We start from the raw sequence: 21,601 nt of genomic DNA, 5'->3' as shown, positions 1-21,601 counted from the left end.
CCGGTTCCCGTTTCTGCTCCCGGCTGTTTCCATGGAAACTGGCGTCGGACCTGGGAAAATAAGGTTAGGGTTTGCAAAGGGAGGCCCTCCTCCGGCTCCCGCCGGCCCCGGCGCAGGGCGCGGATCCGGCAGCGCGCGGCGCAGCCCGGCCTCCGCCGCCCTCTCCCCGGGGCGATTCCCGCGGCGCGGCGGGCGCTCACGATTTTACAAAAGTCACCCACAAAGCGGGAAGCGAGCAGCTTGCCGGCACGGCCGGCAGCGCGGCGCCCCGGAGAGAGACAGCGCCGGCAAACCCGCCTGCCCGCGCGCTCGCTCCGGCCCTCGAGGCGCCGCCGGCGCTGCCGGGCCCCGCTCTCGCCCGGCATCAGCTCCCGCATCAACCTTCAGGACAACTCCGTCGGGGCGCCCGCGGGCTCGCCGGGGCCGCGGCGTCGGCCCGTCCCTGGCCGGCGCCGGGGCAGGTTGGCAGCGGGGAGGGGGGAGCCGGGACGCGCCACCTCCGGGGAGCTGCGCAGCCGGACGAACGGACGCTTTTAGAAAGCACTTTGAGCGAGCAGTGCTATCGCGGGCACTAATCATTCCCGGTGCGCGCGCGCCCGCGCCGCTCCTGCCGCCTCCCGGAGCCGCAGCTGCCAAATCGCGGCGAAGCCCCGCGCCGCGGCGGCAGCGCCAGCAGCCTCCCGCCTCCCGGAGCCGCGAAGCGTTTCCTCCGAGGCTCCGGTTCGGCTTTGCCGCCGGCTCGCACCGTCCCCCGCACCGCCCAGGCCTGGCCCTGTGCCCCCACGGCACCGGTGGCCCACGCCGCGGCCTCGCGCCGGTGCCGGCGGCGCGGCGGGCTTGCGGCGCCGCTCGCCCGCTCCTCCTTTTGCGGCTCCTCTACGGCTTTCCGAAGGCTTTCCATCCCCCTCCTCGCCCTCCTTAAAAAACCGCCATTTTAGGGCGATCGAAGGACGGGAGGCTGCTCCGGGCCGGGCGGCCCCGGGCGCCAGCGCCGAGCCCCGTGGCGGTGCCGGTGCCGGCAGCGAGCCCGCGGCACCCGGTGCGCGCCCGGCCGCCGGCCCCGGGGCGCCTCGGCGCTCGCTCGGAGCCGCGCGCGGGGTTTGCGCGGGGGCCGAGCCGGGCGAGCGGAGCGGGGCCGGGCCGGGCCGGGCCGGGTGGGCGAGCCCCGGCGCTCGGCCCCGCGCGCGGCCCGGCCCCGCGGCGCAGGCTCTGCACCATTTTGCATTCTGGTGCTGACCGGGGCCTGCTAACCTCCCACTCCCACCCCCACAACGGGCTGCGTTTCAGCTGTTCTTGAAATCTGTCCAGGCTGGATTCATCACAAGAGCCCTCAAGCGGCTGCAAACAAACGGGGAAAAAAATAAAAAAATAAAAGAGCGAGAAGAAGAGATCGATCGGCGCCGGGGGGCCGAAGCCCCTTGGCGGCTCGGCTCTGCGAGCCCCAGCCGCGCCGCCCTCCGCCGCCCTCCGCCGCCCTCCGCCGCGAAACGGGCCCGGGACGCGGAGCAGGGGCTGGGGAAAGGCGGCCGGGCGGCGCGCGCGGGAAGGGGGCTGGCGCGGCCGGGCGCAGCCCGCGCCGTGCCGGGCGCCCCTTCCTCCGTGGCTCGCCCGCGCCGCCGGCGCCGGGCTCGCGCAGCCCCCAAACTTCCCTCTTGTGGTTCCTGCAGTTAAAAAAGCAAACGGGAGGCTTGGGCGCATTAATACAGGAATAGGAAACGACGCGGCGCGCGGCGCACGGCGGGGCTCGCCGCCGCCGCGGAGCTGCCGCGCCGCCTTCGAGCGGCGGCACGACGCGCTTTGGGGTCGGGGGGCCGGCGGACGTGGGAAAAGGCACCCGGGAGCCGGGGGGCCGGCGGCGGAGCCGGGCCGGAGCGCGAAGGGCGGCCGTCGTCCCGTATCCCAACCGCGCTGGGAGCTAACGGCTCCCACGGTGCCGGTGCCGGTGGGAATTCCGGCCACGGGAGACGCCGGGGTCGCCTTGCCGCACCTGGGTTTTTCAGAGGGGCTGGATATTTCTGAGCACCGCTGATGATGCCGGCTGCTAGCGACAGGCCCCAGCTCCGCGCCGCAGCCCGTCAGCCCGGGCGGTTCGGCGGGGATCTCCGGATACGGCCCGGTCGGCGGCCCCCGAGAGCCTCGGCCCCTACGGCGACGCGCCGGGCGGGAGCCTGGCCGCAAACAGCCCGCGCGGAGGCTGCGAGAGCCGCTGCGGCGCTCTGCAAAGGCGGCTTGGAACCGAAGCCGGCGCCGCTGGCCGCGGCCGCTCGACGCCGGCGGCACCCTGCGCCCCGAGGAGCCGCCGGCGGGGCGGGCAACGGTGCTCCGAGCCGGCTCGGGCGCATTTCACCGCCGGCACGTGCGTAACGGCGAAACACAGCTCCGCGGCGCGCTGCAGAGATCACCAAAAAATCGGATTCCAACGGCCCGCGCCGCCGGCCGCCGGGGGCTTTTCGGGAGCGAACGTCTCCAGCAGCCGACGCGGCTTTAGCGGGTGCCGGCTCCCGACCCGGGCTCCTCTCCCGTGGGGGCCGCGGGTCCGCACGGCCCCTGGCAGGGCTCTGCCAAGGCCGGCACAAGCGCTTTGGCTAGGCTCTGCCACAACAGATGCCCGGTCTGCTGCAATTCCTCTTTGCAAAAAAGCAACCTCGTTCGCGCGCCGCCGCGGCCGCCCGCCCGCCCGCCCGCCCGCCGCAGCGGCGCTTCCCCCCCCGGCCGGGAGCCTCTGCGGCGGCTCCCCCGGCTCGCGCACCCTCGGCCGCTCTCGGCACGTTCCCGCCTCGCGCGAAGGGCCCCCGAAGCGGCGGCGGCTCGGCGCGGCGGCGGCGGCTCGGCGCGGCGGCGGCGGCTCGGCTCGGCTCGGCCCGGCGCGCCCGGCCGGGAGCGGGCCCAGGAACAGCCGCAGCGCAGCGCCTGCGTGCAGGCGGCCAGCAGCGTTTCCACAAAGATATTTTCTTCCATTGGCTGCAGTTTGGGGCTGCCAAAAGCCAAAACAAGAATGGAAACATCCCATTTTTTTGGCAATAGTTCAACAAAGGGGTGGGTTTTCTTCTTCTTCTTCTTTCTTTTTTTTTTTTTTTTTTTTTTTTTTTGCGTGTTTTTGGTTAAGAACGGAAATTCCCTGCCAGCAAAACATGACGAAACCCTAAACCAAAACACGGCTTGGAGCGAAAGGCTCTGCCGATTCTCCGGGGATCCCGCGGGGGGGGGGGGGGGGGGGCAGGGCCGGGATTGCACCCAGGGCCCGGTGCGGCGGCGGCGGCAGTGGGGTCCCCGGTGCCCGGCGAGGGCAAGTCGAGCCGACTCTGAGCCGGGCCGACGCGCCTCGTGCGGCCGGCGCCGTGGCCCGGGCATCCTCGGGGGGCGGTGGGGGGGGGGGACACGGGGCCGCGCCGGCCGGGCTTTATCCGGCTGCTCGCTGCGAAGCGCAGAGCCCCGCGGGCCCTGCTCCAAAACCAGCGCTCGGCGCCCCGCTAGACCCCAGCGCAGGCTGCAGGGGCCCAGAAAGGCGCCGGCGGCGCAGACGGCCCCGCTGCTCTCGCACGTTGCCCGGGAAAGGGCACGGCGGGGCGACGGGTGCCCTCCGCGGGCCTCCCCCCCCCCCCCCCCGGCCTCCTCGTACCTGGGGCACCCCCCGCTCTGCCCGCCCGGGTACCGCTGCCGCAGACGGCTGCAGGATGCTCGGGAGAAGAGATTTTCCCGACGTTAATTAATTAAAATAAACAGCAAATTAAATACAGCAAAATTAAAATAGCTCCGGAAATTAATTTTCAACAAAACCCACCTGGAAAGGCTGGATATTTAAAGAATTAATGGAGCCCTCTGAGACCGTAAAGCACCGCCGAGCTCCCGGCATCCGCCGGCCCCCTCGGAGCCGCCGCCGGGGTCCCGCGGGAATCGGAGGGGACCTCAGTGGGAGCGAGCGCCCGCCGCCCCCTCGGCGCCCGGAACGCGCCCCCTTCGCGCCACGCGCCCGCGCCGAGGCCGCGGGCGACGCCGAGCTCCCGGCCGCGCCGGCCCGGGGCACCCGGCGAGCCTTTCCCGGCGCACCCAGCCGTCCCCGCGCTTAATCCCCGCGGCCGAGGCGGGATTAACGCGCAAACAGGGCTGGATATCCGGGCAAAGCTCCTTACCCGGCGGGCAGCGGCCGGGGCGAGGCCGCGAGCGAGGTGCCGCCGGTGGCACCCGCGGGCCGCCCAAACCCGGCGCGGGGCCGGGCCGGGCCGGCGGGCGCTGAGTCGGCAGCCGCGGGAAGTCCCGTACGCCGCCGGCGAGGCCGCGGGCGCTTCCCCGCGCGCCAGGAAAGCGCGGGCGAGCCCCGAGGCTCGGGAAGGAAGCGGAGAAAGCGAGAAGCAGCCGGCAGGTGGGGAGCGAAAGGGCGCCGGGGGCTCTCTCGCCCCCCACCCGCCGCCCTCCCCAAGGCGCCGGGGCACCCTTGGGTGCCGGGCGCCCCGCTGCTCGCGGTGCACGGCGCGGGGAGTTTGCAGGCGAGGGGCGACCTGGGGAAACCGAGGCACGGCGGGGTGGCGGCCGGCCGCCCGAGGGGCCCTGCGCGGAGGGCGGCGGGTGCCGGGGGGGCCGCGGCGCGGGCGACCGTGCGCGCGGGGGGCTCCGGGCGCGCGGGGGGCTCCGGGCGCCACGCCGTGCTGTGCCGCGCCGCGCTCCGCGCGCAGATGGCTGTTTCGACTCAGTCGAGCGCTTGACCTAAATCTCCTCCTGATCCACGGGAGCTGCAGTCCCCGAGCAGCACGGCTCAAGGCGAGGGGAGGAGGAGGAGGAGGAGGAAGAGGAGGAGGAAGGCAGGGGGGAGCGGGGCCAGCTGCAGGCCGGCGCGGGAAACGGGGGGCCGCAAGCTCCCGCGCCGCCCCGGCCGGGCGCCAAGCGGGCCGCACCGCTGCCGGGGTGGCGCGCGGGCAGCGCCGGCGGCGCCCGAGTTTCGCCGGTGCCTCGGGGCCGGGGGGCGGCCGCGGCAGCGCGGGCCGGGGGGCGCCGGGGGGGGGGTTTTGGCCCGCCGGGCCGTGGCGCGCGGCGCTCCACCCACAGCGCCGGAGCAGCCCGAACCGGCTCCCCGCGACAGCAGAATGCTTTTAAAATCCCCTACGCGCGCGGCATGACTCACTCCAAAGCCAGTGCCCAAAACAAGCTCCGACACGGAGAGGAATGGAGACAGCAGAGCTCCTGGGGGCGGGCGGGAGGGGCCGGGGAGGGCCGGGCAGAAAACCGGAGAGAGCGAGAAAGACAGAAGGAGGCAGAGAAAGAGAAGAGGCAGAAATAACAGCATCTGAAACTCTGCCTGCTGGAGGCTAATTGGTTCCGGCACAGCCTGGTTTGTTTGGCAACGTTTCCTCTAATCCTCCGGGCTCCGCTCTCCCGGCCCCGGAGACGCGAGGACATCGCTGCGCCCGCCTCCGCCGGCTGCCCGGCGGCGCCCGCGGGTGCTGCCGCCGCCGCGTCGGGCTCTCCCCCCCGCCGCCGCCCGGGCCCGGGGAGGGGGCTCGGCGGGCGCCGCGGGGCCGAGCGGGGCGGGTGGCCGGCGAGGGGAGGGAGGGCAGGGAGGGGAGCGGGGGGCCGGCGGCCCGGCGCGGCCGCGCCGGAGCACTAGCCAAGAGTCGGCAGCTTTGTTCCAGGTGCCGGCTCCCTTTTTTTCATTAGGCTAATGGGATGCGGATGCATTATTCCATTCCGCATGCTGCTAATGAACCACTCAGGCCAGTGCATTTGCATTAATGTGCAAAGCGCCCGGAGGAGGGTGGAGCGGCCGCATCTGGCCGAGCCCGACCTTCGCCGCGCGGCGCGGCCCGGCCGCCGCCGCGGAGCTGGGCCCCGGCGCCGCGCGCTCGCGCCCGTCATCTTCCCGGGGCGGCTCCGCCGCGCAGCCCGGGACGCGGCCAGCCGCCTGCACCGCCGCGGGGCCGGCAAAGCCCCGCTGCAACGGCTGCCGGGCCGTCTCCTCCCTTTCGCCCCCGAAAACCGCTCTTCGCCCGTGCGGTTTTGCCGGGGCCACGCACAACTCGGCTGCACCGCGCTGCCGCCGACGGGATGCCGGACGGGGGACCCCCAGCGCCGTCCCCCTCTGGGAGCAGGGGGGACCGGAGCATCCCTGCTGCACCCCCCGGCCAGGACCCAAGGGAAAAGCCGTGGCCCCGTCTCCCGTGGCGCAGGAGAGGCGCCCGGGGCGCGCGCGCGAGCAGCGCCGGGTAGCCGGCCCCCCGAAACGCCCCTCGCCCGGGGCGCTGGCCCGCGGCGCCAGGCGCGGGCGTCAGCACAGCCCTTGGGTTGTTTGTCACGGCTCCCAACCGCCGCCGTCCCCGGAGGGGTTTCGAAGGCGAGTGACCCAAGGAGAGGAATGCGCGAAGCCTGCAGCCGGCAGAGGCAGCTGCCCGCGCCCGCCCCGCTCCGGCGCGCCTCCGCGGGCCCCCAGCCGGGAAGGGGCTGCACGGCGGCTCCGCGCGGGCGCTCTGCTCTTTGCAAAGGATTTGGCTCAGCTCAAAGACCCCCGGTGTCCTTGGGTGGCCGCAGGACCCCTAAGACCAGGGAGAAGCCGGCGGCGGCGCCAGGCGGGCCGGGGAGAGGTGCGAGGCCGTGCCCGCGCCCGCCTGCCCCGCGGGTGCCAGCGGCGGGCACGGAGGGGTCTCCGGGGGGCCCGCGCCAAGCGCCGGCGCCCGGGCGCGTGCACGCGGCCGCCTGGGTTTGTCACAGCCCGGTGAGCAAGTTAATCTCGGGCTCCCTGACACGTGGAATAAAATCGCGATCCCGTAATGGAATTCATTCGTCTTCCTGTCCAGGCAGAGAACAACCCCGGCGCCGGCTGGCAGCGCCACGCCGAGCGCCGCGGCCTGCCCGGCCCTCCTGCGCGCCGCGGCGGCAGCAGCGCGGCCGGGGCGCCCCGGGACGCCGGCCCCGGGCGCGAGCTGGCGTGCCCTTCGCGGGGGACCTCGGCCAGGCGCCCCGCGCGGGACGGCTGCGCCGCGCGCCCGGCCCTGCCGCGGGAGCGGGTAACGGCGCCGAGCCGACCCCTCTTCGGGGGCAGCGGAAGGCCGCTGGCCGGCTCGCACGCGCGCGTGCACGCTCTGCCGCGAGCTTGCACGGGGGCTGTGCAAAGCCCCCTGCCCGGGCGCCCGCGGCTGCAGCTGGCAGCGGGAAACATGGCCTCGCAGCGGGGCTGGGAGCCGGCCGGCGGGAGCAGCAGCAGCAGGAGGAGGAGGAGGAGGAGGAGGAGGAGGAGGAGGAGGAGGAGGAGGAGGCCGGCTCCCTCCCGGGCGCACAAAGCCCCTTTCATAGGGGCCGAGTTTGGATTTCCTCCGCGAGCCGAGCACCTCGCTGCCTCCTGCCCTGCCAGCGCGGCGCGGCGCGGCGGCGAGAAGCCCTGCGGTTAGCGCGGGGCGCTGGCAGGGCAGGACGCCCGCGCGCCCGTCGCCGGGGCGAAGCGGGCGAGCGGCTCGCGGCGGGCGCGCGGGACGCCCGCGCTCCGCCGCCGGCCCCCATCGACGCCCCGCGCGGCGAGGGCAGGCCGAAGGCCCCGGGGACGCCCGGCTCCAGCCGGGCCGCCCCGAAACCCTGGCGCACGGCTCCCTCCCTCGCCCCGGCCTCCTGCCCAACCCTCCCTGCGATTTTTCCCTCCTGTCAGCTTTTAATTATACTCCTAATAAAAGTCGCTCGCAGGAAAACGGGAGCTTTGTTGCTTAGGAGCTCATCTGCTCCTGCTGCTCCTTCCCCACTTTAAACCGTAATCCTCAGCTGGGGACACTGCAATTAGCCACCGCGGAGATGGGCACCGTGTCACGGAGGATTAGGGCTTCCTCGGGCGGGGAGGGGGGGCTGCAGCCGAGGAGCCATCGATCGATGGCCCTCCTCGCGGCACGGCGCGGCACGGCGCAGCACGGCACGGCACGGCACCCCGGGCTGCAAACCCGGCGGCCCCGAGGCCCCTCGCCGCCCCGGCGGGGCAGCCGCGGAGGGGGCTCGGCCCCACGGCCGCCGCAGGGCTGCCCTGCAGGAAAAGCAGGTTTGGCAGGAGATTAAAGCGCCCGAAGCACCCCCCAACCCCGCCCCCCCCGCCGCCCAGCCGGCCCCCGCGCCCGCTTCGCCGGGCCCTGCAGCGGGAAACCGAGGCACGGCGCAGCAGGCGCCGGCACCGGCCGAGGGGCGACGGGGGCCGAGCACACCCGGCGCCGCCCGGGCAGAGCCCCAGGAGGCTGCGGCTCTGCCAGGGGCCGGCGGCAGCCGGCTCCGCACCCAGCCGGGAAGACGGGGAGGATCTGCCCCCCCTTCCCGCATGGAGAGCGGATGCAGCCGCTCCGGGGGGCTGACAGCCCTGCGGGGCCAGGCTCAGATTCCTGCACGCCTCTCCACAGCCCGCGTTTGGGGCAGGGGGGAAATAACTACCTGGGGGGAAACTGAGGCAAGCACAGGCTCTGCCCCAGCAGCACCGCACCCACGCAGGGCACCCGTTGCCCCTCCACCCACCCCGCTCTCCAGCAGAGAGGGGAATGCAGGGGAGGGGATTTATTTTGCAGAGCTGTCGGCGAAAGCACAGAGGCTCCCGAGCCTAATCAGGTGCAAGCAGCAAGGCGGATGCGCGGGGAGGAATCAGGCGACTGCAGGCAGGCTGCTGGCAGGGAGCCCCGGCGCCGCGGCCCCGGCTTCAGGGCTGGCAGGCAACGGGGCCGCGAGGCCGGGGGGAGCCGGCGGGGCTCGGCTGCCGGCACCGCGCTCCCGGCCCCGGGCAGGCACGACGACCTGTGCACCCTCGTGCACCCTCGTGCACCTCGTGCACCCTCGTGCATCCTGTGCACCCTCATGCACCTTGTGCCCCGGACAGGGACGGTGTGACCGGTGTAGGCTTGGTGCAACCTGCTGCCTCGTTAAGTCTCCCCCGTTAACGCTGCTGTTGTTCCCCCCTCGCCAAAAAGGTGCCTGCACGCTGCTCCCAGCCGCCCGCACGCCAATCAAGCCTCTTCCTGGGGCCGGGGAGGAGCGAGCGGGCGCAGCACTGAGCCCGAGCGCTCGTTAGCCGACGCTCATTAGCAGCCCTCCGGGAGGGAGGAAGGTACCAGGGGCACCTGCACCGGTGCCTCTAATGAGCAGCGCCGCCGCCGCGGGGCCCCCAGGCACCGGCGAGGGGCCTGCGCCGCCGCTGCACCCCACGGCACGGCGGGTGCTGCCGGCCGCGCCGGGGAGCGGGGTCGTGGTGACAACTGCGGCTGGGCTCTGCCGCCGCGCAGCCCTGGGAACCCGGGGCCGGGACTTTCCCAGCGCGGCGCGAGGGCCCAGGAGTCCGGGCCCCCGGCAGGCGTCTCCCGGCACCGACCTCGGCACCTAGGAGCGCGGTGCCGCGCCGGGAGCGGAGCCCGGGCGCAGACACCCGCGTTCGGCTCTCGCAGCGCGGCCTCGCGCAGCGCCCGGGTGCACCCAGGCGTCCGGCGGGGGAGGCGCTCCCGGGGACCCAGGACGCCTGGGCTCTCCCTCGTTAATGTTTACTTGGGTTCGTTAGCGCCGGCAGGTCGCCACGGCAACCTTGCAAGCTGCACCTCACCGCCGCCGCCGCGGGGAGGGTCCCGTGCGTGGGGGCACCCCAGGGCCCCGCGGCACCCCGGCGGGGCCGCACGGTGCCCAGGGCTCCGGCTCTGCCAAGCCGCCTCGGCGCTGCATTATTTATAAACCAGAGGAGCAGAGGGCTCGGCGGCAGCTGCCGGGCAGGATGTGGCCCCCCACGGCAAAGGGCTCCTTCCTTCGGCCTCCCCCAGCTCCGAGTCGCAGCTCGGGCTGGGGCTTTCACCCCGCGCGCCGAACGAATCTGGCAGCGCCGGCCCGGCTGCCCCCGGCGTCGCCCCCCGCGCGCCCCGGCGCTCGCCCGGAGAGCCGCACCGGCCGCGGCCGAGCCCGGCTGCCGGGAGGATTAATTCTGCATGACTGCCCGTCTCCGCGGGGGCATCGCAGACCCTCAGGCCTGCAGCAATCTTGCAAATTCCTCCAGCCCAACTTAATTCCCTCTTCCCGCAGAGCTGGCGCATCTGCTGCAGTCAGGCGCGGAGCGAGACGGCGGGCGAGGGGGAGCTGCCCGCGCCCCCGCACCGCCGCCAGCCCCCCCCCCCACCTCGGGGCGCCCCGCAGCCCGGCCTCAAATCCCGGCGGACCCCCTCGCCTGGCGGGACGGTGCGGAGAGTCTCGGCGGGCCCTGCGGCGGGGAGAGGGGAAACTGAGTCACGGGGGGGCCGGCTCAGAAACGGGGCTCTGCAAACGCCCGCAGACGGTCTGCCCTTGGGGGCGGGGGGGGCCACCGCGCATGTCATCCCTTGCATTTCAGCCGCTCCGCAGCTCCCCCCCAGCCCCGCCGCGGCGCGGACATCGCCGAGCGCGAAGACGCCGAAACGCCCATGGGCGCCGGGGCCGCCCGCCGCGGTCCTCGCGGCTCGGTGCGCGGGCACGCACGCCGGCTGCAGCCCCGGGGGGGGGGGGGGGCCGCCCGCTCCCCGGCGCCGAACCCGGGGGCGCTCGTCTCTCTGCCTCCTTCGCCTGCACGCTGCACCATTCGCCCGGCAGCCAGGAGCGGAGCGCAGCCCATCCCAGCTGCTAGCGGCGCTGGGCATACGTGCATTTAAATCACTTATATCTTTACTTTCTCCTGCGCTGGCTGCGAGATGGGCTTTTTTTGCATGCGTAATTAGGGGGTGGAACAGATGGCGGAGGGTTCGTTTAAAGTAATGCATCCATTAAAATAACCTTCGCTGTCGGGGACTGCGCTCCGGCAGGGGCCCGCGTCGCCGGGGGCGGATGCGGAGGGGAGAGCTTCGTTCGGCTGCGGGAAGGCGGCCCGGCGCCAGCGAGCCGAACCCCGCGGCGAGGGCCTGCCGGGAGCCAGCGCGGCGCCCGGCCGCGGGACGGGGCGGGCGAAGGCGCCGGCTGCCCGCGTAACCCGACCGGCGCGGCACGGCGAGGCCGGGCGCCGGCAGGGATGCCGGGGCCGAGCCGGACCTCTCCGGGCTCCGTTTCCATAGCGATGCACTGGCCATCTCGCGGCGAGATGGCGGGCAGGGAAAGCCCAGCCGGGGCTCGGCCGGCGGGTGAGTTTCGGCAGGCTCCGGTGTCTGCCGGGCAGGCTGGACCCGCAGAGCCCGGCTCGCCCCGGGGCGGCGCTGCAGGGAGCGGCGAGGGCGGCGCGGCGGCGTCCTGCCCGGCGCCGGGAGCCAGCGGGCGCCCGCAGCCCTCGCGCCCGGCTCCGGAAAGCCGAGGCGGGCCGCGGCAGGACGGCTCGCCCGGTGCCGGCGCCGCTCCGTTCCGGGCCCGGTTCCCGGGAGAGGCTTCACTCGGGAATCGGCCGGGCAAAGGGCGAGCGCCCCACCAGCTCCCGCGTCTCGCTGCCGAGGAATGCCGGGCAGGGGAGCGCAGCCGGGCCGGCTGCAGGGTGCTGCCTGGGCACACGACGGCGAGGGGGGCCCGGGCGCGCGGGCGGTTTGGGCGAGGCGGGTGCCCACAGCTCGCAGCGGGCGTGCAACGGTGCCCACGAGGGGCAGCGACCCACGGGCTGCTCCGCGCCGCCGCCGGCTCACTCGGGCTCGGCAGATAACTGCGGACACGCCGCCGCCGTGGGAGAGAGGGGAGGCCCCCGCGGGCACCGCCGGAGCCGGGGGGCTGCCGGGGCCGGGAGCAGAGCCCGCGCGGGCCGCCCGCCCCCAGAGCCACCCGTGCGCGTTCAAACACTCAGCGTGCGCTCGCTAAGGTGCCTCCGCCGCCCTTGGGGCGTCGCGGCGCTGGAGGCCCCCGGGAGGAGCCGAGGTGGGAACGGGAGGCGGCGGGGGGGGGGAAGCAGCAGGGCTGCAAACGGCAGCAGCAGGCGGGGAAGGGGGGGGGGGGGACACCGACGGCAAAGCACCGACGGCAGCACGGGCGCCCGGCGCGGGGCTGGCGGGCCGCGGCGGACCCCGGCACGGAGCTGCGGCTGCAGGAGGGACGAGCCCCGCCGGGGCTCAGCGTGCCGGCGACGCAGACCCCGCGGGGCGGCACTGCTCTGCCTCCTCCGGCACCCCGGCGGCGGCGCGGCGCCCCGGCTTTGGCTAACGCCTGCGCGCACGGCCCGCCGGGGAGAAAGCCCTCGCCGCCTGCCTCCCCCGGCCCTTCGCCCGCTCCCGGGCGGCCACCGGGCTGGTTTTAGCCCGGCCACCCGGCGCCCCGGCGCTGGAGCCCGCAGCCCACGCGGCACTCGCCGCTCTCCCACCGGGCTCATCCCGCCTCACCTGCGGTTATCCCGTGCGGCCGCCCTCCCCGGCGCAGCTCCCCTTCGCCACCGCCGCATCCCCCGACTCCGGCACCGCCGAGGACCGAGCGGCCCCGGCGCCCTTCCTGCTTCCCCGCGGGCGAGCCGAGCCGAGCTGAGCTCTGCCAAAGGCAGCGGGCCCGGCTCGCCGCCGGCAAAAGCTGCTCGCCGCGGCGCCGGCTGCACCCTGCTCGCCGCCGGCCGGGGCCGCGAGCCGCCCCGGCTCCTCCGCCGGCCGCTCTCACCTCTACGCTTCTCTCGCTGTTTCCCAGCTCCCTCCTGACAAATCCCTGTTCCCGCTGGCTTCTCCTCCCCGCGGGTCCATATTAAGCTACGTTCTCCTTTCAGCTGGGTGGAAAACAGCAGTAATAACCATGTGGAGAGAGCCGTGCCCCCCACCTCCACTTCCCTCCCACTTTGGGGTTCAGATTTCATTTCTGCAAAGAAAAGCTTCCCCCGCCTCCAATTTCTTCCCCCAAACCGCGCCGCTGCCGTCTTGTCTGATCTCGGCAGGGGCCGTATGGATTCGCAGCTCCTCCCGATTCGGGATCCGCTGCCAATCTGGACCTCGCCAACCGGGTTCTCACGCGGCTCCCGCCTGGCGCCTCCCTCCAGGCATCTCCCGTCCCTCCGAGGCCCGGCGGCCGAGGCCGGCCAGCTCCCGCGCCGCCGGCCCCCGGAGCCCGCTCGGCCGGCCCAGGCGCGCCCCCGGCCCTCCCCTCCGCTCCTCCGGCGATCCTGTCCTGCACAAAGCCACCGAGTCTGGCGGGCCACATTTATCCCGGCGAATTCCCGGGGGCCAGCTGGGCCGGCAGCTGGAGGAGACCCGGCAGCTCCCCCCGGAGCAGCCTCCCTCTCCGGCAGCTGAGGACCTCGTCGCCCTCGCCCAAGGCGCTCCGTCCTCCTCCAGATTATTTTCGGCCCCAGGTTTTGGTGGGAAATTTGCGCGTGCTGAGCCCAAGCGGACGCGCTGCGGTCGGCGAGGAGGGCGCCCCGGGAACGCGGCGTCCCTCCGCCCGGGGCTCCCTTAGCCGCGTGAGGGGCGCACGCTGGCCACGGCAGATGCTCTACCCTCGCCGGGGCTTGATGCCGCACTTCGCTTCTCCCCCATCACCCGGCACCTTGCCACGCCGGCACCCGCGTCGGTGCTCACAGCTCCCCAGGAGCAGCTCCAGCCCCCGAGCACGCCAATCCCATACATCTCCCGGGCTCCAGCCCCCAGGCACATCAATCCCATGCACCTCCCGAGATCTGGGTTCCAGCCCACGAGCACACCAATTCCGTGCACCTCCCAGGATCCAGACTCCGGCCTCCTGGCATGCCAGTCCCATGCACCTCCCAGGATCCGGCACCAGCCCCCGAGCACGTCAATCCCATGCACTTCCCAGGCTCCAGCCCCCAGACATGCCAATCCTATGCTTCTCCCGGGATCCAGCCCCTGGGCACACCAATCCCATGCACCGCCTGGGATCTGTCACTAGCCCCCAGGCACACCAACCCCATGCACCTCCCGGGATCCGGCACCAGCCCCCAAGCACGCCAATCCCATGCACCTCCCAGGCTCCAGCCTCCAGACACGCCAATCCCATGCACCTCCCAGGATCCGGCACCAGCCCCCGAGCACGTCAATCCCATGCACCTCCCAGGCTCCAGCCCCCAGACATGCCAATCCCATGCATCTCCTGGGATCCAGCCCCTGGGCACACCAATCCCATGCACCGCCTGGGATCTGGCACTAGCCCCCGGGCACACCAATCCCATGCACCTCCCAGGCTCCAGCCCCTGGGCACGCCAATCCCGTGCAACTCCTGAGATCTGGGCTCCAGCCCTTGGGCACGCCAATCCCATGCACCTTGCAGGATCTGGCACTAGCCCCTGGGCGTACCAATCCTCGGCAACTCTTGGGCTCCAGTCCCTGGGCACACCAATCCCGTGCACCTCCTGGGATCCGGGCTACAGCCCCCAAGCACGCCAATCCTGTGCACCTCCTAGGATCCAGGCTCCAGCCCCCGGCAACGCCAATCTTGTGTACCTCCTGGGATCTGGGCTACAGCCCCGGGCACACCAATCCCACACACCTCCCAGGATCCGACCCTGGCCTCCGAGCTCACCAATCCCGCACACCTCCCAGGATCTGACCCTGGCCTCCAAGCACACCAATCCTGTGCACATCCCAGGATCCGGGCTCCAGCCCCTGGGCACACCAATCCTGTGCACCTCCCAGGATCTGACCCTGGCCTCCGAGCACGCCAATCCCACACACCTCCCAGGATCTGACCCTGGCCTCCGAGCTCACCAATCCCGCACACCTCCCAGGATCTGACCCTGGCCTCCAAGCACACCAATCCTGTGCACCTCCCAGGATCCGGCCCCCAGGCAAGCGATTCCCATGCACTTCCTGGGATTCGGGCTCCAGCCCCTGGGCACACCAATCCTGTGCACCTCCCAGGATCCGGCCCCCAGGCAAGCGATTCCCATGCACTTCCTGGGATTCGGGCTCCAGCCCCTGGGCACACCAATCCTGTGCACCTCCCAGGATCCGGCCCCCAGGCAAGCCATTCCCATGCACTTCCTGGGATTCGGGCTCCAGCCCCTGGGCACACCAATCCTGTGCACCTCCCAGGATCTGGCCCCCAGGCAAGCCATTCCCATGCACCTCCTGGGATTCGGGCTCCAGCCCCTAGACATGCCATTCCTGTGCACCTCCCGGGATCCAGGATCTAGCCCCCAGGCATGCCAATCCCGTGCACCTCCCGGGATACAGGCTCCGGCCCAGCCGCCCAGGCATGCCAACCCCGAACTCCGGCCCCGGCATGCCGGCAGCCCCCCCCCGGCGCGCGCTCCGACAGGTGAGCCCCGGGGGCTGCCGTGCTGCCGCTCTGCAAGCCCGCTCCGCCCGGCACGGCCCTCCTTCCTTCCTTCCCTGCCTCCCTCCCTCCCGCCGGATCCGGCGGCGGCAGCGGCCACGGGGAGGGGGCGGGTGGCGGATTTAATGAGCTCCCCGGAGGCGTCGCCGCGCGCCCCCCTCCCGCGCCGGGGAACCGCCGCTGCTCTGCAACACAACCCTCGGTGGCAGGGCTGGAAAAAAAAAAGAAAAAAAAAAAAAAAAGGAAAAAAAACCCACAGGGCACGCTGCTCCCCCCGCCTCCCGCCGCCTCCCCGAGCTTTTTCACTCTCCCGCCGATGCCAAAGAGCCAGCCGGGCTCTTGTGCTTTCACTCGCAGCTGCAGCTGCCGGTTTTCGCTGCAAGCCCTTGTGCCTCGAAGGCCCAGCGCGAGGGATTCTGGGACGCGCTGATTGAAGACAGCACCAGCGCGGAGACCATTGCTCAGACTTTCCCTGTCTGTCGCCCCAACGCTCAACCCACAGAGAGGAAAAAAAAAAAAAAAAGAGAGAGAGAGAGAAAAAAAGAGAGAGAGAGAGAGAAACGGACTCGCACTCTCCCCTTCCCACCCACGCAGCGCTGCGTGCTTTGCTGCTCCGGCGCAGCTCGGGCGCGCGCGAGCCCTCGCCCGGGGCGCCCGGCCCCTCTCCTCCGCGCGGCCCCCCGGCCAACTCGGCGCTGCCTTCGCTCTGCGGCGGGTCCCTCGGTGTTAAAACCCCGTGGCGGGCACTGCAAAGGCCTGGCACTGGTTTCTCCCCCGCTACGCCCTTCGGAAAGGGGAATATCGGCAACGCGGCTTTGGAAGTGCCAGCGCGGCGGGAGGTGACGGCGCAGCGGAGCCGGGGAAGCGCCGCCCCGTGCAACGCCGCGGGCGCGCGGCGGCATCCCGGCGCGATGCCCGCGGGGACCCCCGGGGCAGGGCCGCGGCAGCACCGGCGCCGAGGCGAGCCGGGGAACGCGCTCCCGGCGGGCGCCCGCAAACCCCTGCGCGGACGGCGCCACGTCCCCCCCCAGCCAGGCAAAGCCAGCGTCACCCGCCGGCCCGCGCCCGGCGGCCCCGACGCCCCCGCGGCGCCCGGGGCTGCTCAGCGCCTCTCGCTCTCCCCCTCCCCGAAGCAAAGCGGGAATAAGTCCAACCTTGACGGCCGCGCGGCGGAGCGAGTGGAATAAAGGGAGAGCCGGAGATTTTCACCCCGCCGCCCGGCCCTCCGCCGCGAGCCGGAGCATCTCCGCGGCCTCCAGCGCTTTTCGCACCTCCCGGAGCCTGCCCCCGGCCCGGAGCATCCCCCCCCCCCCCCGCTCCCGGTGAAGCGGGAGGAAAGGAGGGGGGGCGGATCGCCGCCGCGCAGCCAGAGCCACGGGCCAGCACGCGGCGAGCGGAGCCGGCCCGGGCCCCGCGGGGAGCGCGGCTCCATGCAGGCAGCCCCCCCCCCCGCCCCCCCACGATCGCGCTACAAGCCCGGAAGTAGGAAACAGCCCTCCCCACCGCTGCCCTGTTTACCAAGAGCTGCTTCCAAGCACTCGGGAGAATAGCAGGAGCATTTCAAGGCCCTGTTTCCACTCGGCTGACACACACTATTTATAGCAGCCCACAATTCTCCCAGAGCTTTCCTCGGGATCTCAGCAGAAATAGACTGCCCCGGGTCTCTGCTGCCTCCTCTAAGGAGGCCAGGGCAATGCCTCCCGCGAACCGGCCCCCCCTCCGGCTTCCTATAACCTTCCACGGCTTTCCATCGCTTCTCCGCCGCCAGCCTCCGGCTCCCAGCGTGTCCTTGGCTACCCCGTCCCCGCCACGGTGCCAGCCCTTCTCCGCCGGGCAAACCCTCTCCCTCCCTCCCCCCCCCCCCCCCCCCCCCCCGTCTCGCCGTCTCCACCTCCTCCCGGATCAGCGTGGCAGCGCCGTTCCCAGCAGCGGCGGGCGCGCGGTGGCCCCGGCGGCCGCTCGCTCGCTGGCCGGCGCGGGCTCCGGCTGGGGAGGAGGGCGGCAGCAAGCACCAGCCGGGGCGGCCAGGCGCGGAGCTGCCTCCCGCCCTGAGCTGCATTGGACTGCGGCGGAGCCACGGGGGACTCGCACCAGGGATGGAGTTGGCCTATTCAGGTTACAGAGACATGGCAGAGCGGAATTTGGCTCCACGCCATCCCTTCTCCAGCCCCCCCCCTTTCCTCCCCTCCCCACCACCACCACCACCCTCCTCTGCAAATTCCTGAGACCAGCAGGAGAGCCAGTGTAAGGGGACACCTGGGGGGGGGAGGCCCGGGGGCCCCGATTCCGCGGCGCTCGGCCAGCACGCGCCGGCGAAAGCGCTCGGCAGGATCTGTGCCCGAGCCCTCGGGGCTCGCTTCTGCTCTCTGTCACGCCAGGATAAATCTGGAGTCACTCCACCGCGCGCCGGGGTTCGCACCAGCACACAATGAGCTCAGACTGTGGCTTTTGGTCGCTGTTCTCGCAGCAACGGGCCAAGTCGCTTTATGCACAAGGCCACCTGGTCGCGGCCGGGGCCAGTTCCTCCCACTGCAAGTAAACAAGCAGCCACCAAGGCTCCTCCACCTGCCTCGGCTGTCAGGGCCTCCCTCCCCGGGCAAATGCCTCCCTGGGGCTTTGAGGGGCTGGACGGGGGGTCTGCCATCAGCCTAACCGAGCAGGGCGACTCCAACCCACGCAAGAGCACCGGGGTCTCCGACCTCCCCAAATTCGAGCGCGCCATGCAAGCACCGAGGGGCAGAGCCAGGACGCCAAGGGGATTTAAATCAGCTGATCAATAAAAACAATTCGGGGAGGGAGGGGGGGGCGGGAATAAAGGGGAAAGAAGTGCTAAACGCTCCGCCGAGCCCTGCAGAAGGCAAAGGCGCCCCGGCACGTATCCGACACGGGCAAGTTGGCAGCGAGGGGTGGGCAGCGCTGGGGCGAGCCCCCCCCGGGCAGGCCCCGCCGCCCCCGCGCGAGGCGCCCCGCGGCCGCCTGCAGCCTCCCCCCGCTGCCCTCTGGCCTCCGCGGCTGGATGCGCCCCCCGGCCCTGGCCCCGTCCCCCCGGCCGGCGAAGCCTAATCCCCAAATTTTGTTGACATGTTTCCTTCCGACGGCTGCCTGCCTTCTAGCGGACAGAGCCGGGTCTGACAGCTGTCACTCAGCGCTTTCACATGGGGGGGCGGCTGGAGGAGGAGGAGGACGGGGGGGGGGAGGAAGGTCGGGGGAGGCGGGAGAACTCTCCGAGACCGCGGCCCTCCGCGCGGCTCCGCGCCCAGCCCGGCTGCAGCGAAGCGGCGCCGCGGCCGCGCAGGTCCCGCCGCTGCGCGCCCCCCGCCCCCCCGCCTCCAACCCCGCCGCCGCCCGCCCCCCCGGCGCCCCCCGCCCCCGCCGCGCCGCGGCCCCGCAGCACCGCCCCGAGCTCCGGGAAACTCCGGCAATTTGGGAACAACTCGCCGCGCAACTTCAGCGCGCCCGGCGAGGAGGCGGCGGCCCCCCCCCGCCCCCCGGCCCCCCGGCAGCCGCCCCGCAGGGCCGCGCCTCCCCCCCCCCCCCCGGCCGCGGCCGCCGCGCCGGCCCCTCCCCGCCCGCCGCCGCCGCCGGCCCCGGCCCCGGCCCCGGCCCCGGCGCGGGGGGCGCCGCGGGCGCACAAAGGCGGCGCCGGGGCCCCGCGGGCGCTACTCACCCGCGGGCTGCTGCGCGCCGGGCCGCTCGGAGCCCGCCCGCGCGGGGAGGCTCCTGTCGTCCGCCGCGGCTGAGTCCTGGCCGCCAGAGAGAGTCACGGAGCCCTCGGCACCGCTCGCCACCTTCAACGAGAGCATTTCCAGCGCCTCCTGCTCACATTCTCCTCAGGCAACTCTGCTGGCCGCGGCTCCCCCTCCCTGCCAGCCCGCCCCCTCCTCCGTCCCCTGCTCGCTCCTTCCTCTCGCTCGCTCGCTCTCCTTTTCCTCCTTCCCTCTCTCCCCCCCCCGCCCCCCCCTTTTTTTTCCTCGCCTTGGAAACACACAAAAGGCAGAGGAGCGGGAGGCGGAGGGGAACCGACCTCCCCTCTGCGCCTCCGCCGCTCGCCGCCTGCGGAAAGCAAAGAAAGACACAGCGCAGAGCCCTGGCTTGCCGCTGCCTCCCCCCTTCCTCCTCCTTCCTCCTCCTCCTCCTCCTCCTCCTCCCTCTCTTGCCTTCTGCCGCTCCCGGCTTTGTGGGGGCTGGGAAGGGGGAGCGGAGCCGGCGGCGCGGCGCGCCCTGCCCTCTCGGTGCGCGGCGCGGCGGGGACCGCGGCTCGGCTCCGCTCCGCTCCGCTGTCAGCGGCACGGCCAGCATCCGGCACCCCGGGGAGCCGCGCAGCGCCGCCGGGGCATGCCGGGCCTTGTAGTCCTTCCTCTGCCCCCTCCTTCCTCCCCCCCGCCGCCGCCGAGCGCGCAGGGAGGCGGGGAGGGGCCCGAACCGGGCGCGCCCCCGTGCGCGGCGCGGCGGCGAGCGGCGCGCAGGGGAGGGGAGCGACGGGGCGGGCTCGGGCGCAGGCACGGGCACGGGGGGGGGGGGGGTTTGCACCCCCGGGGATGCGTCTGGTTGTGTGTGCGTGCGTGTGTGTGTGTGTGTGTGTGTGTGCGTGCGCGTCCCCCCTCCCCGCCCCGTCTGTCTCCCCGCCGGGGTCCCAGCGGGATGCGCGGGGCGCTGCTGCCCTCTCCCGGGTTGCACCCGCACTGCGCGCCCCGCCTGCCTGCGCCCCCGCCGCGTTGGGGGGGAGGGGGAAGGGTGCCCCCACCCCCCGGTGACCCCCCCCCCACCCTCAGCGTGCAGGGCGGGCAAGCCCCCCCCCCTCCTCCCACCGCCACCGTGTACGAGGTGGCCTCCCCGACGCGCTCCCCTGGATCTTTGGCCCGTCACCCGCCTCAGCACCCACGGGTGGGAGCACCCTCACCCGCCCTGGGAACCCACGCAGCAGCTCCCCCCCCTCCCCTTTATTATTTTTATTTTTTTCCTGGCTGGGGCCTGGCGGCCCTGGAAAGTTCCCTGCTGTTTGGTATCCAAGTAACACCCGGCTCCTCTGAGATCGGAGCTCCGGAGGGGGGGAATGCCAATTCGCAGGGCTCGCCTCTCGGCCGCGTCCCCAGCAGCGCGTGGGGCTGCGGGGAGGGCGGCAGCGGCCGGGGGCGCCCCGAACGCCGGTGGGAAGCCGCCCCCGGGCGCCTCGCAGGCACCGCGGCCTCCCTCCTCGTGGCTCCGCGACCCTCCCAAGCATCTCTCCAGCACCTTCCCTCCAAGGCTCGCAAACCGTTCTGCCAAAGTGAACGTTCCCGGAGCTGGTAGATACAATATAATTAAAGTAGATAATACCGCTGATGTTTGTTATGACATTGTGTTTTTGTGAGTGACGAGTGAAGGGTTAACTCCAGGGAATTGGGAATATTGCTTGGCTGCTAATAACACGTGAGTCATCGATGAAATAACACATGGGTGCAGGGAGAGACACAGCACCTGGCTTTGCAGCCGCCCTCCACCTCACACGCGTGTTGCAGGTTTCGTTCTGATGTGTGTTTCTGTATCAACAGGCAGCGAGGAGTAAATCCGGCTTTCCGGGTGCTGGGACAGGCTGGGGGTCAAGGCAGAGAGCACCGTGCGGCAGGGACTGCCGCCAGCCTTCGCGTCACGCCGCCTCGCATCCGAAACGGGAGCAGCCGGCTCCGGCCCCCGCCGCGACGGGATCCGTGCACCCGGGCGGGATCAGCAGGCTTGGATCGGGTACCGGAGGGACTCGGCGCTCCCAGACGAGGATCGGGACCCGTCTGCATCGCTTCCAGACTCCTGGAAACTGTACAAAGAGGAGGCCTGCACTCCAGCCCGGTCAGCAGAGGAATCTGCACACGCAGACAGGATCGCTGCAATTGCTGTTGGCTGAGTGAGCAACTTTGCAGGCTTCCTCATCCCCTCGCCCTGAATGTCAGCTTTGAATTTTCTTGCTATTTTTAGGAACGGTTCAAAAACGACGAGGATCCCACCGTTCTCGCCTTGCAGGGCTTTGCACCGTATGAATATTGCAAACCTATATATTGATGTATCAGCCACGCGTGTGCGCGTGCACTGGGGGAGCAGGACGGAGGGAAGGGTCAGATGTCTTGCACGCACAGGGAGAAAAGGAGGTCGTACAGAAAACATTACATTGCAAGCAGGATGGGTTTAAATGTAAAAGATTTATTAATTTAATCCAAAGCATTAAAAGGTCATGTATTAATCAAAGAGATGCTTAAAAATGTCAAAGTCCTTTGTCAGGTTTGAAGTGCATCTCTATAGTTATCATAAAATATATATATCAGTCTGGCATGGAGCCCTCACCAGGACTAGGAGTGGGGAAAAAAAAAGAGCAAAGCAAGGCACTTTGCAGCAGGGTCTCCTTCTTTCTCCTCTTGAAAATGAGCAGCCAAGTATCCGCGCAGGCGCGCAGGCCCTCGCACCGTGCTGGATGTGACCCCGGGCACTGGTGAGGCTGCAGCAGCAGCAGCTGGGG

The 21,601-nt window shown here is 71.8% G+C and overlaps 2 protein-coding genes across 4 annotated transcripts in view; one reads left to right on the top strand and one right to left on the bottom strand.

The window, feature by feature from the left end:
- The window catches only part of AHDC1 (AT-hook DNA binding motif containing 1), a 47,235-nt gene extending 28,011 nt beyond the window's left edge, over positions 1-19,224 (bottom strand). The window contains exons 1-2 of one of the 3 annotated variants that reach the window (XM_062594058.1): positions 19,142-19,224; positions 18,785-18,905 (exon numbers count right to left, since the gene is read on the bottom strand). The gene's annotated coding sequence lies outside the window, so the exon portion shown is untranslated. Of the gene's footprint in view, positions 1-16,851; positions 16,920-18,784; positions 18,913-19,141 lie in introns of those variants that run through there. The other 2 variants (XM_062594057.1, XM_062594060.1) reach the window with 2 other exon arrangements.
- Positions 19,225-19,695: 471 nt separating this feature from the next.
- On the top strand, positions 19,696-21,333 carry LOC134150274 (proline-rich protein 12-like). Its single transcript, XM_062594061.1, has 2 exons — positions 19,696-20,402; positions 20,649-21,333. Exons 1-2 carry the CDS (start codon positions 19,759-19,761, stop codon positions 21,064-21,066), a joined length of 1,062 nt encoding a protein of 353 aa, XP_062450045.1. The 5' UTR covers positions 19,696-19,758; the 3' UTR covers positions 21,067-21,333.
- The last annotated feature ends 268 nt before the right edge of the window (positions 21,334-21,601 follow it).

The sequence above is a fragment of the Rhea pennata genome, chromosome 23, assembly GCF_028389875.1.
Source record: "Rhea pennata isolate bPtePen1 chromosome 23, bPtePen1.pri, whole genome shotgun sequence".
Taxonomy (NCBI): domain Eukaryota; kingdom Metazoa; phylum Chordata; class Aves; order Rheiformes; family Rheidae; genus Rhea; species Rhea pennata.
This window is presented reverse-complemented; position numbering and strand designations above follow the sequence as displayed.

Excerpts from the sequence above, each read along its gene's own strand:
- LOC134150274 (XM_062594061.1), top strand. The coding sequence starts at position 19,759 with ATGCGCGGGGCGCTGCTGCCCTCTCCCGGGTTGCACCCGCACTGCGCG. Across the intron at positions 20,403-20,648 it reads AGTGAACGTTCCCGGAGCTG|GCAGCGAGGAGTAAATCCGG; the intron begins GTAGATACAATA and ends CTGTATCAACAG.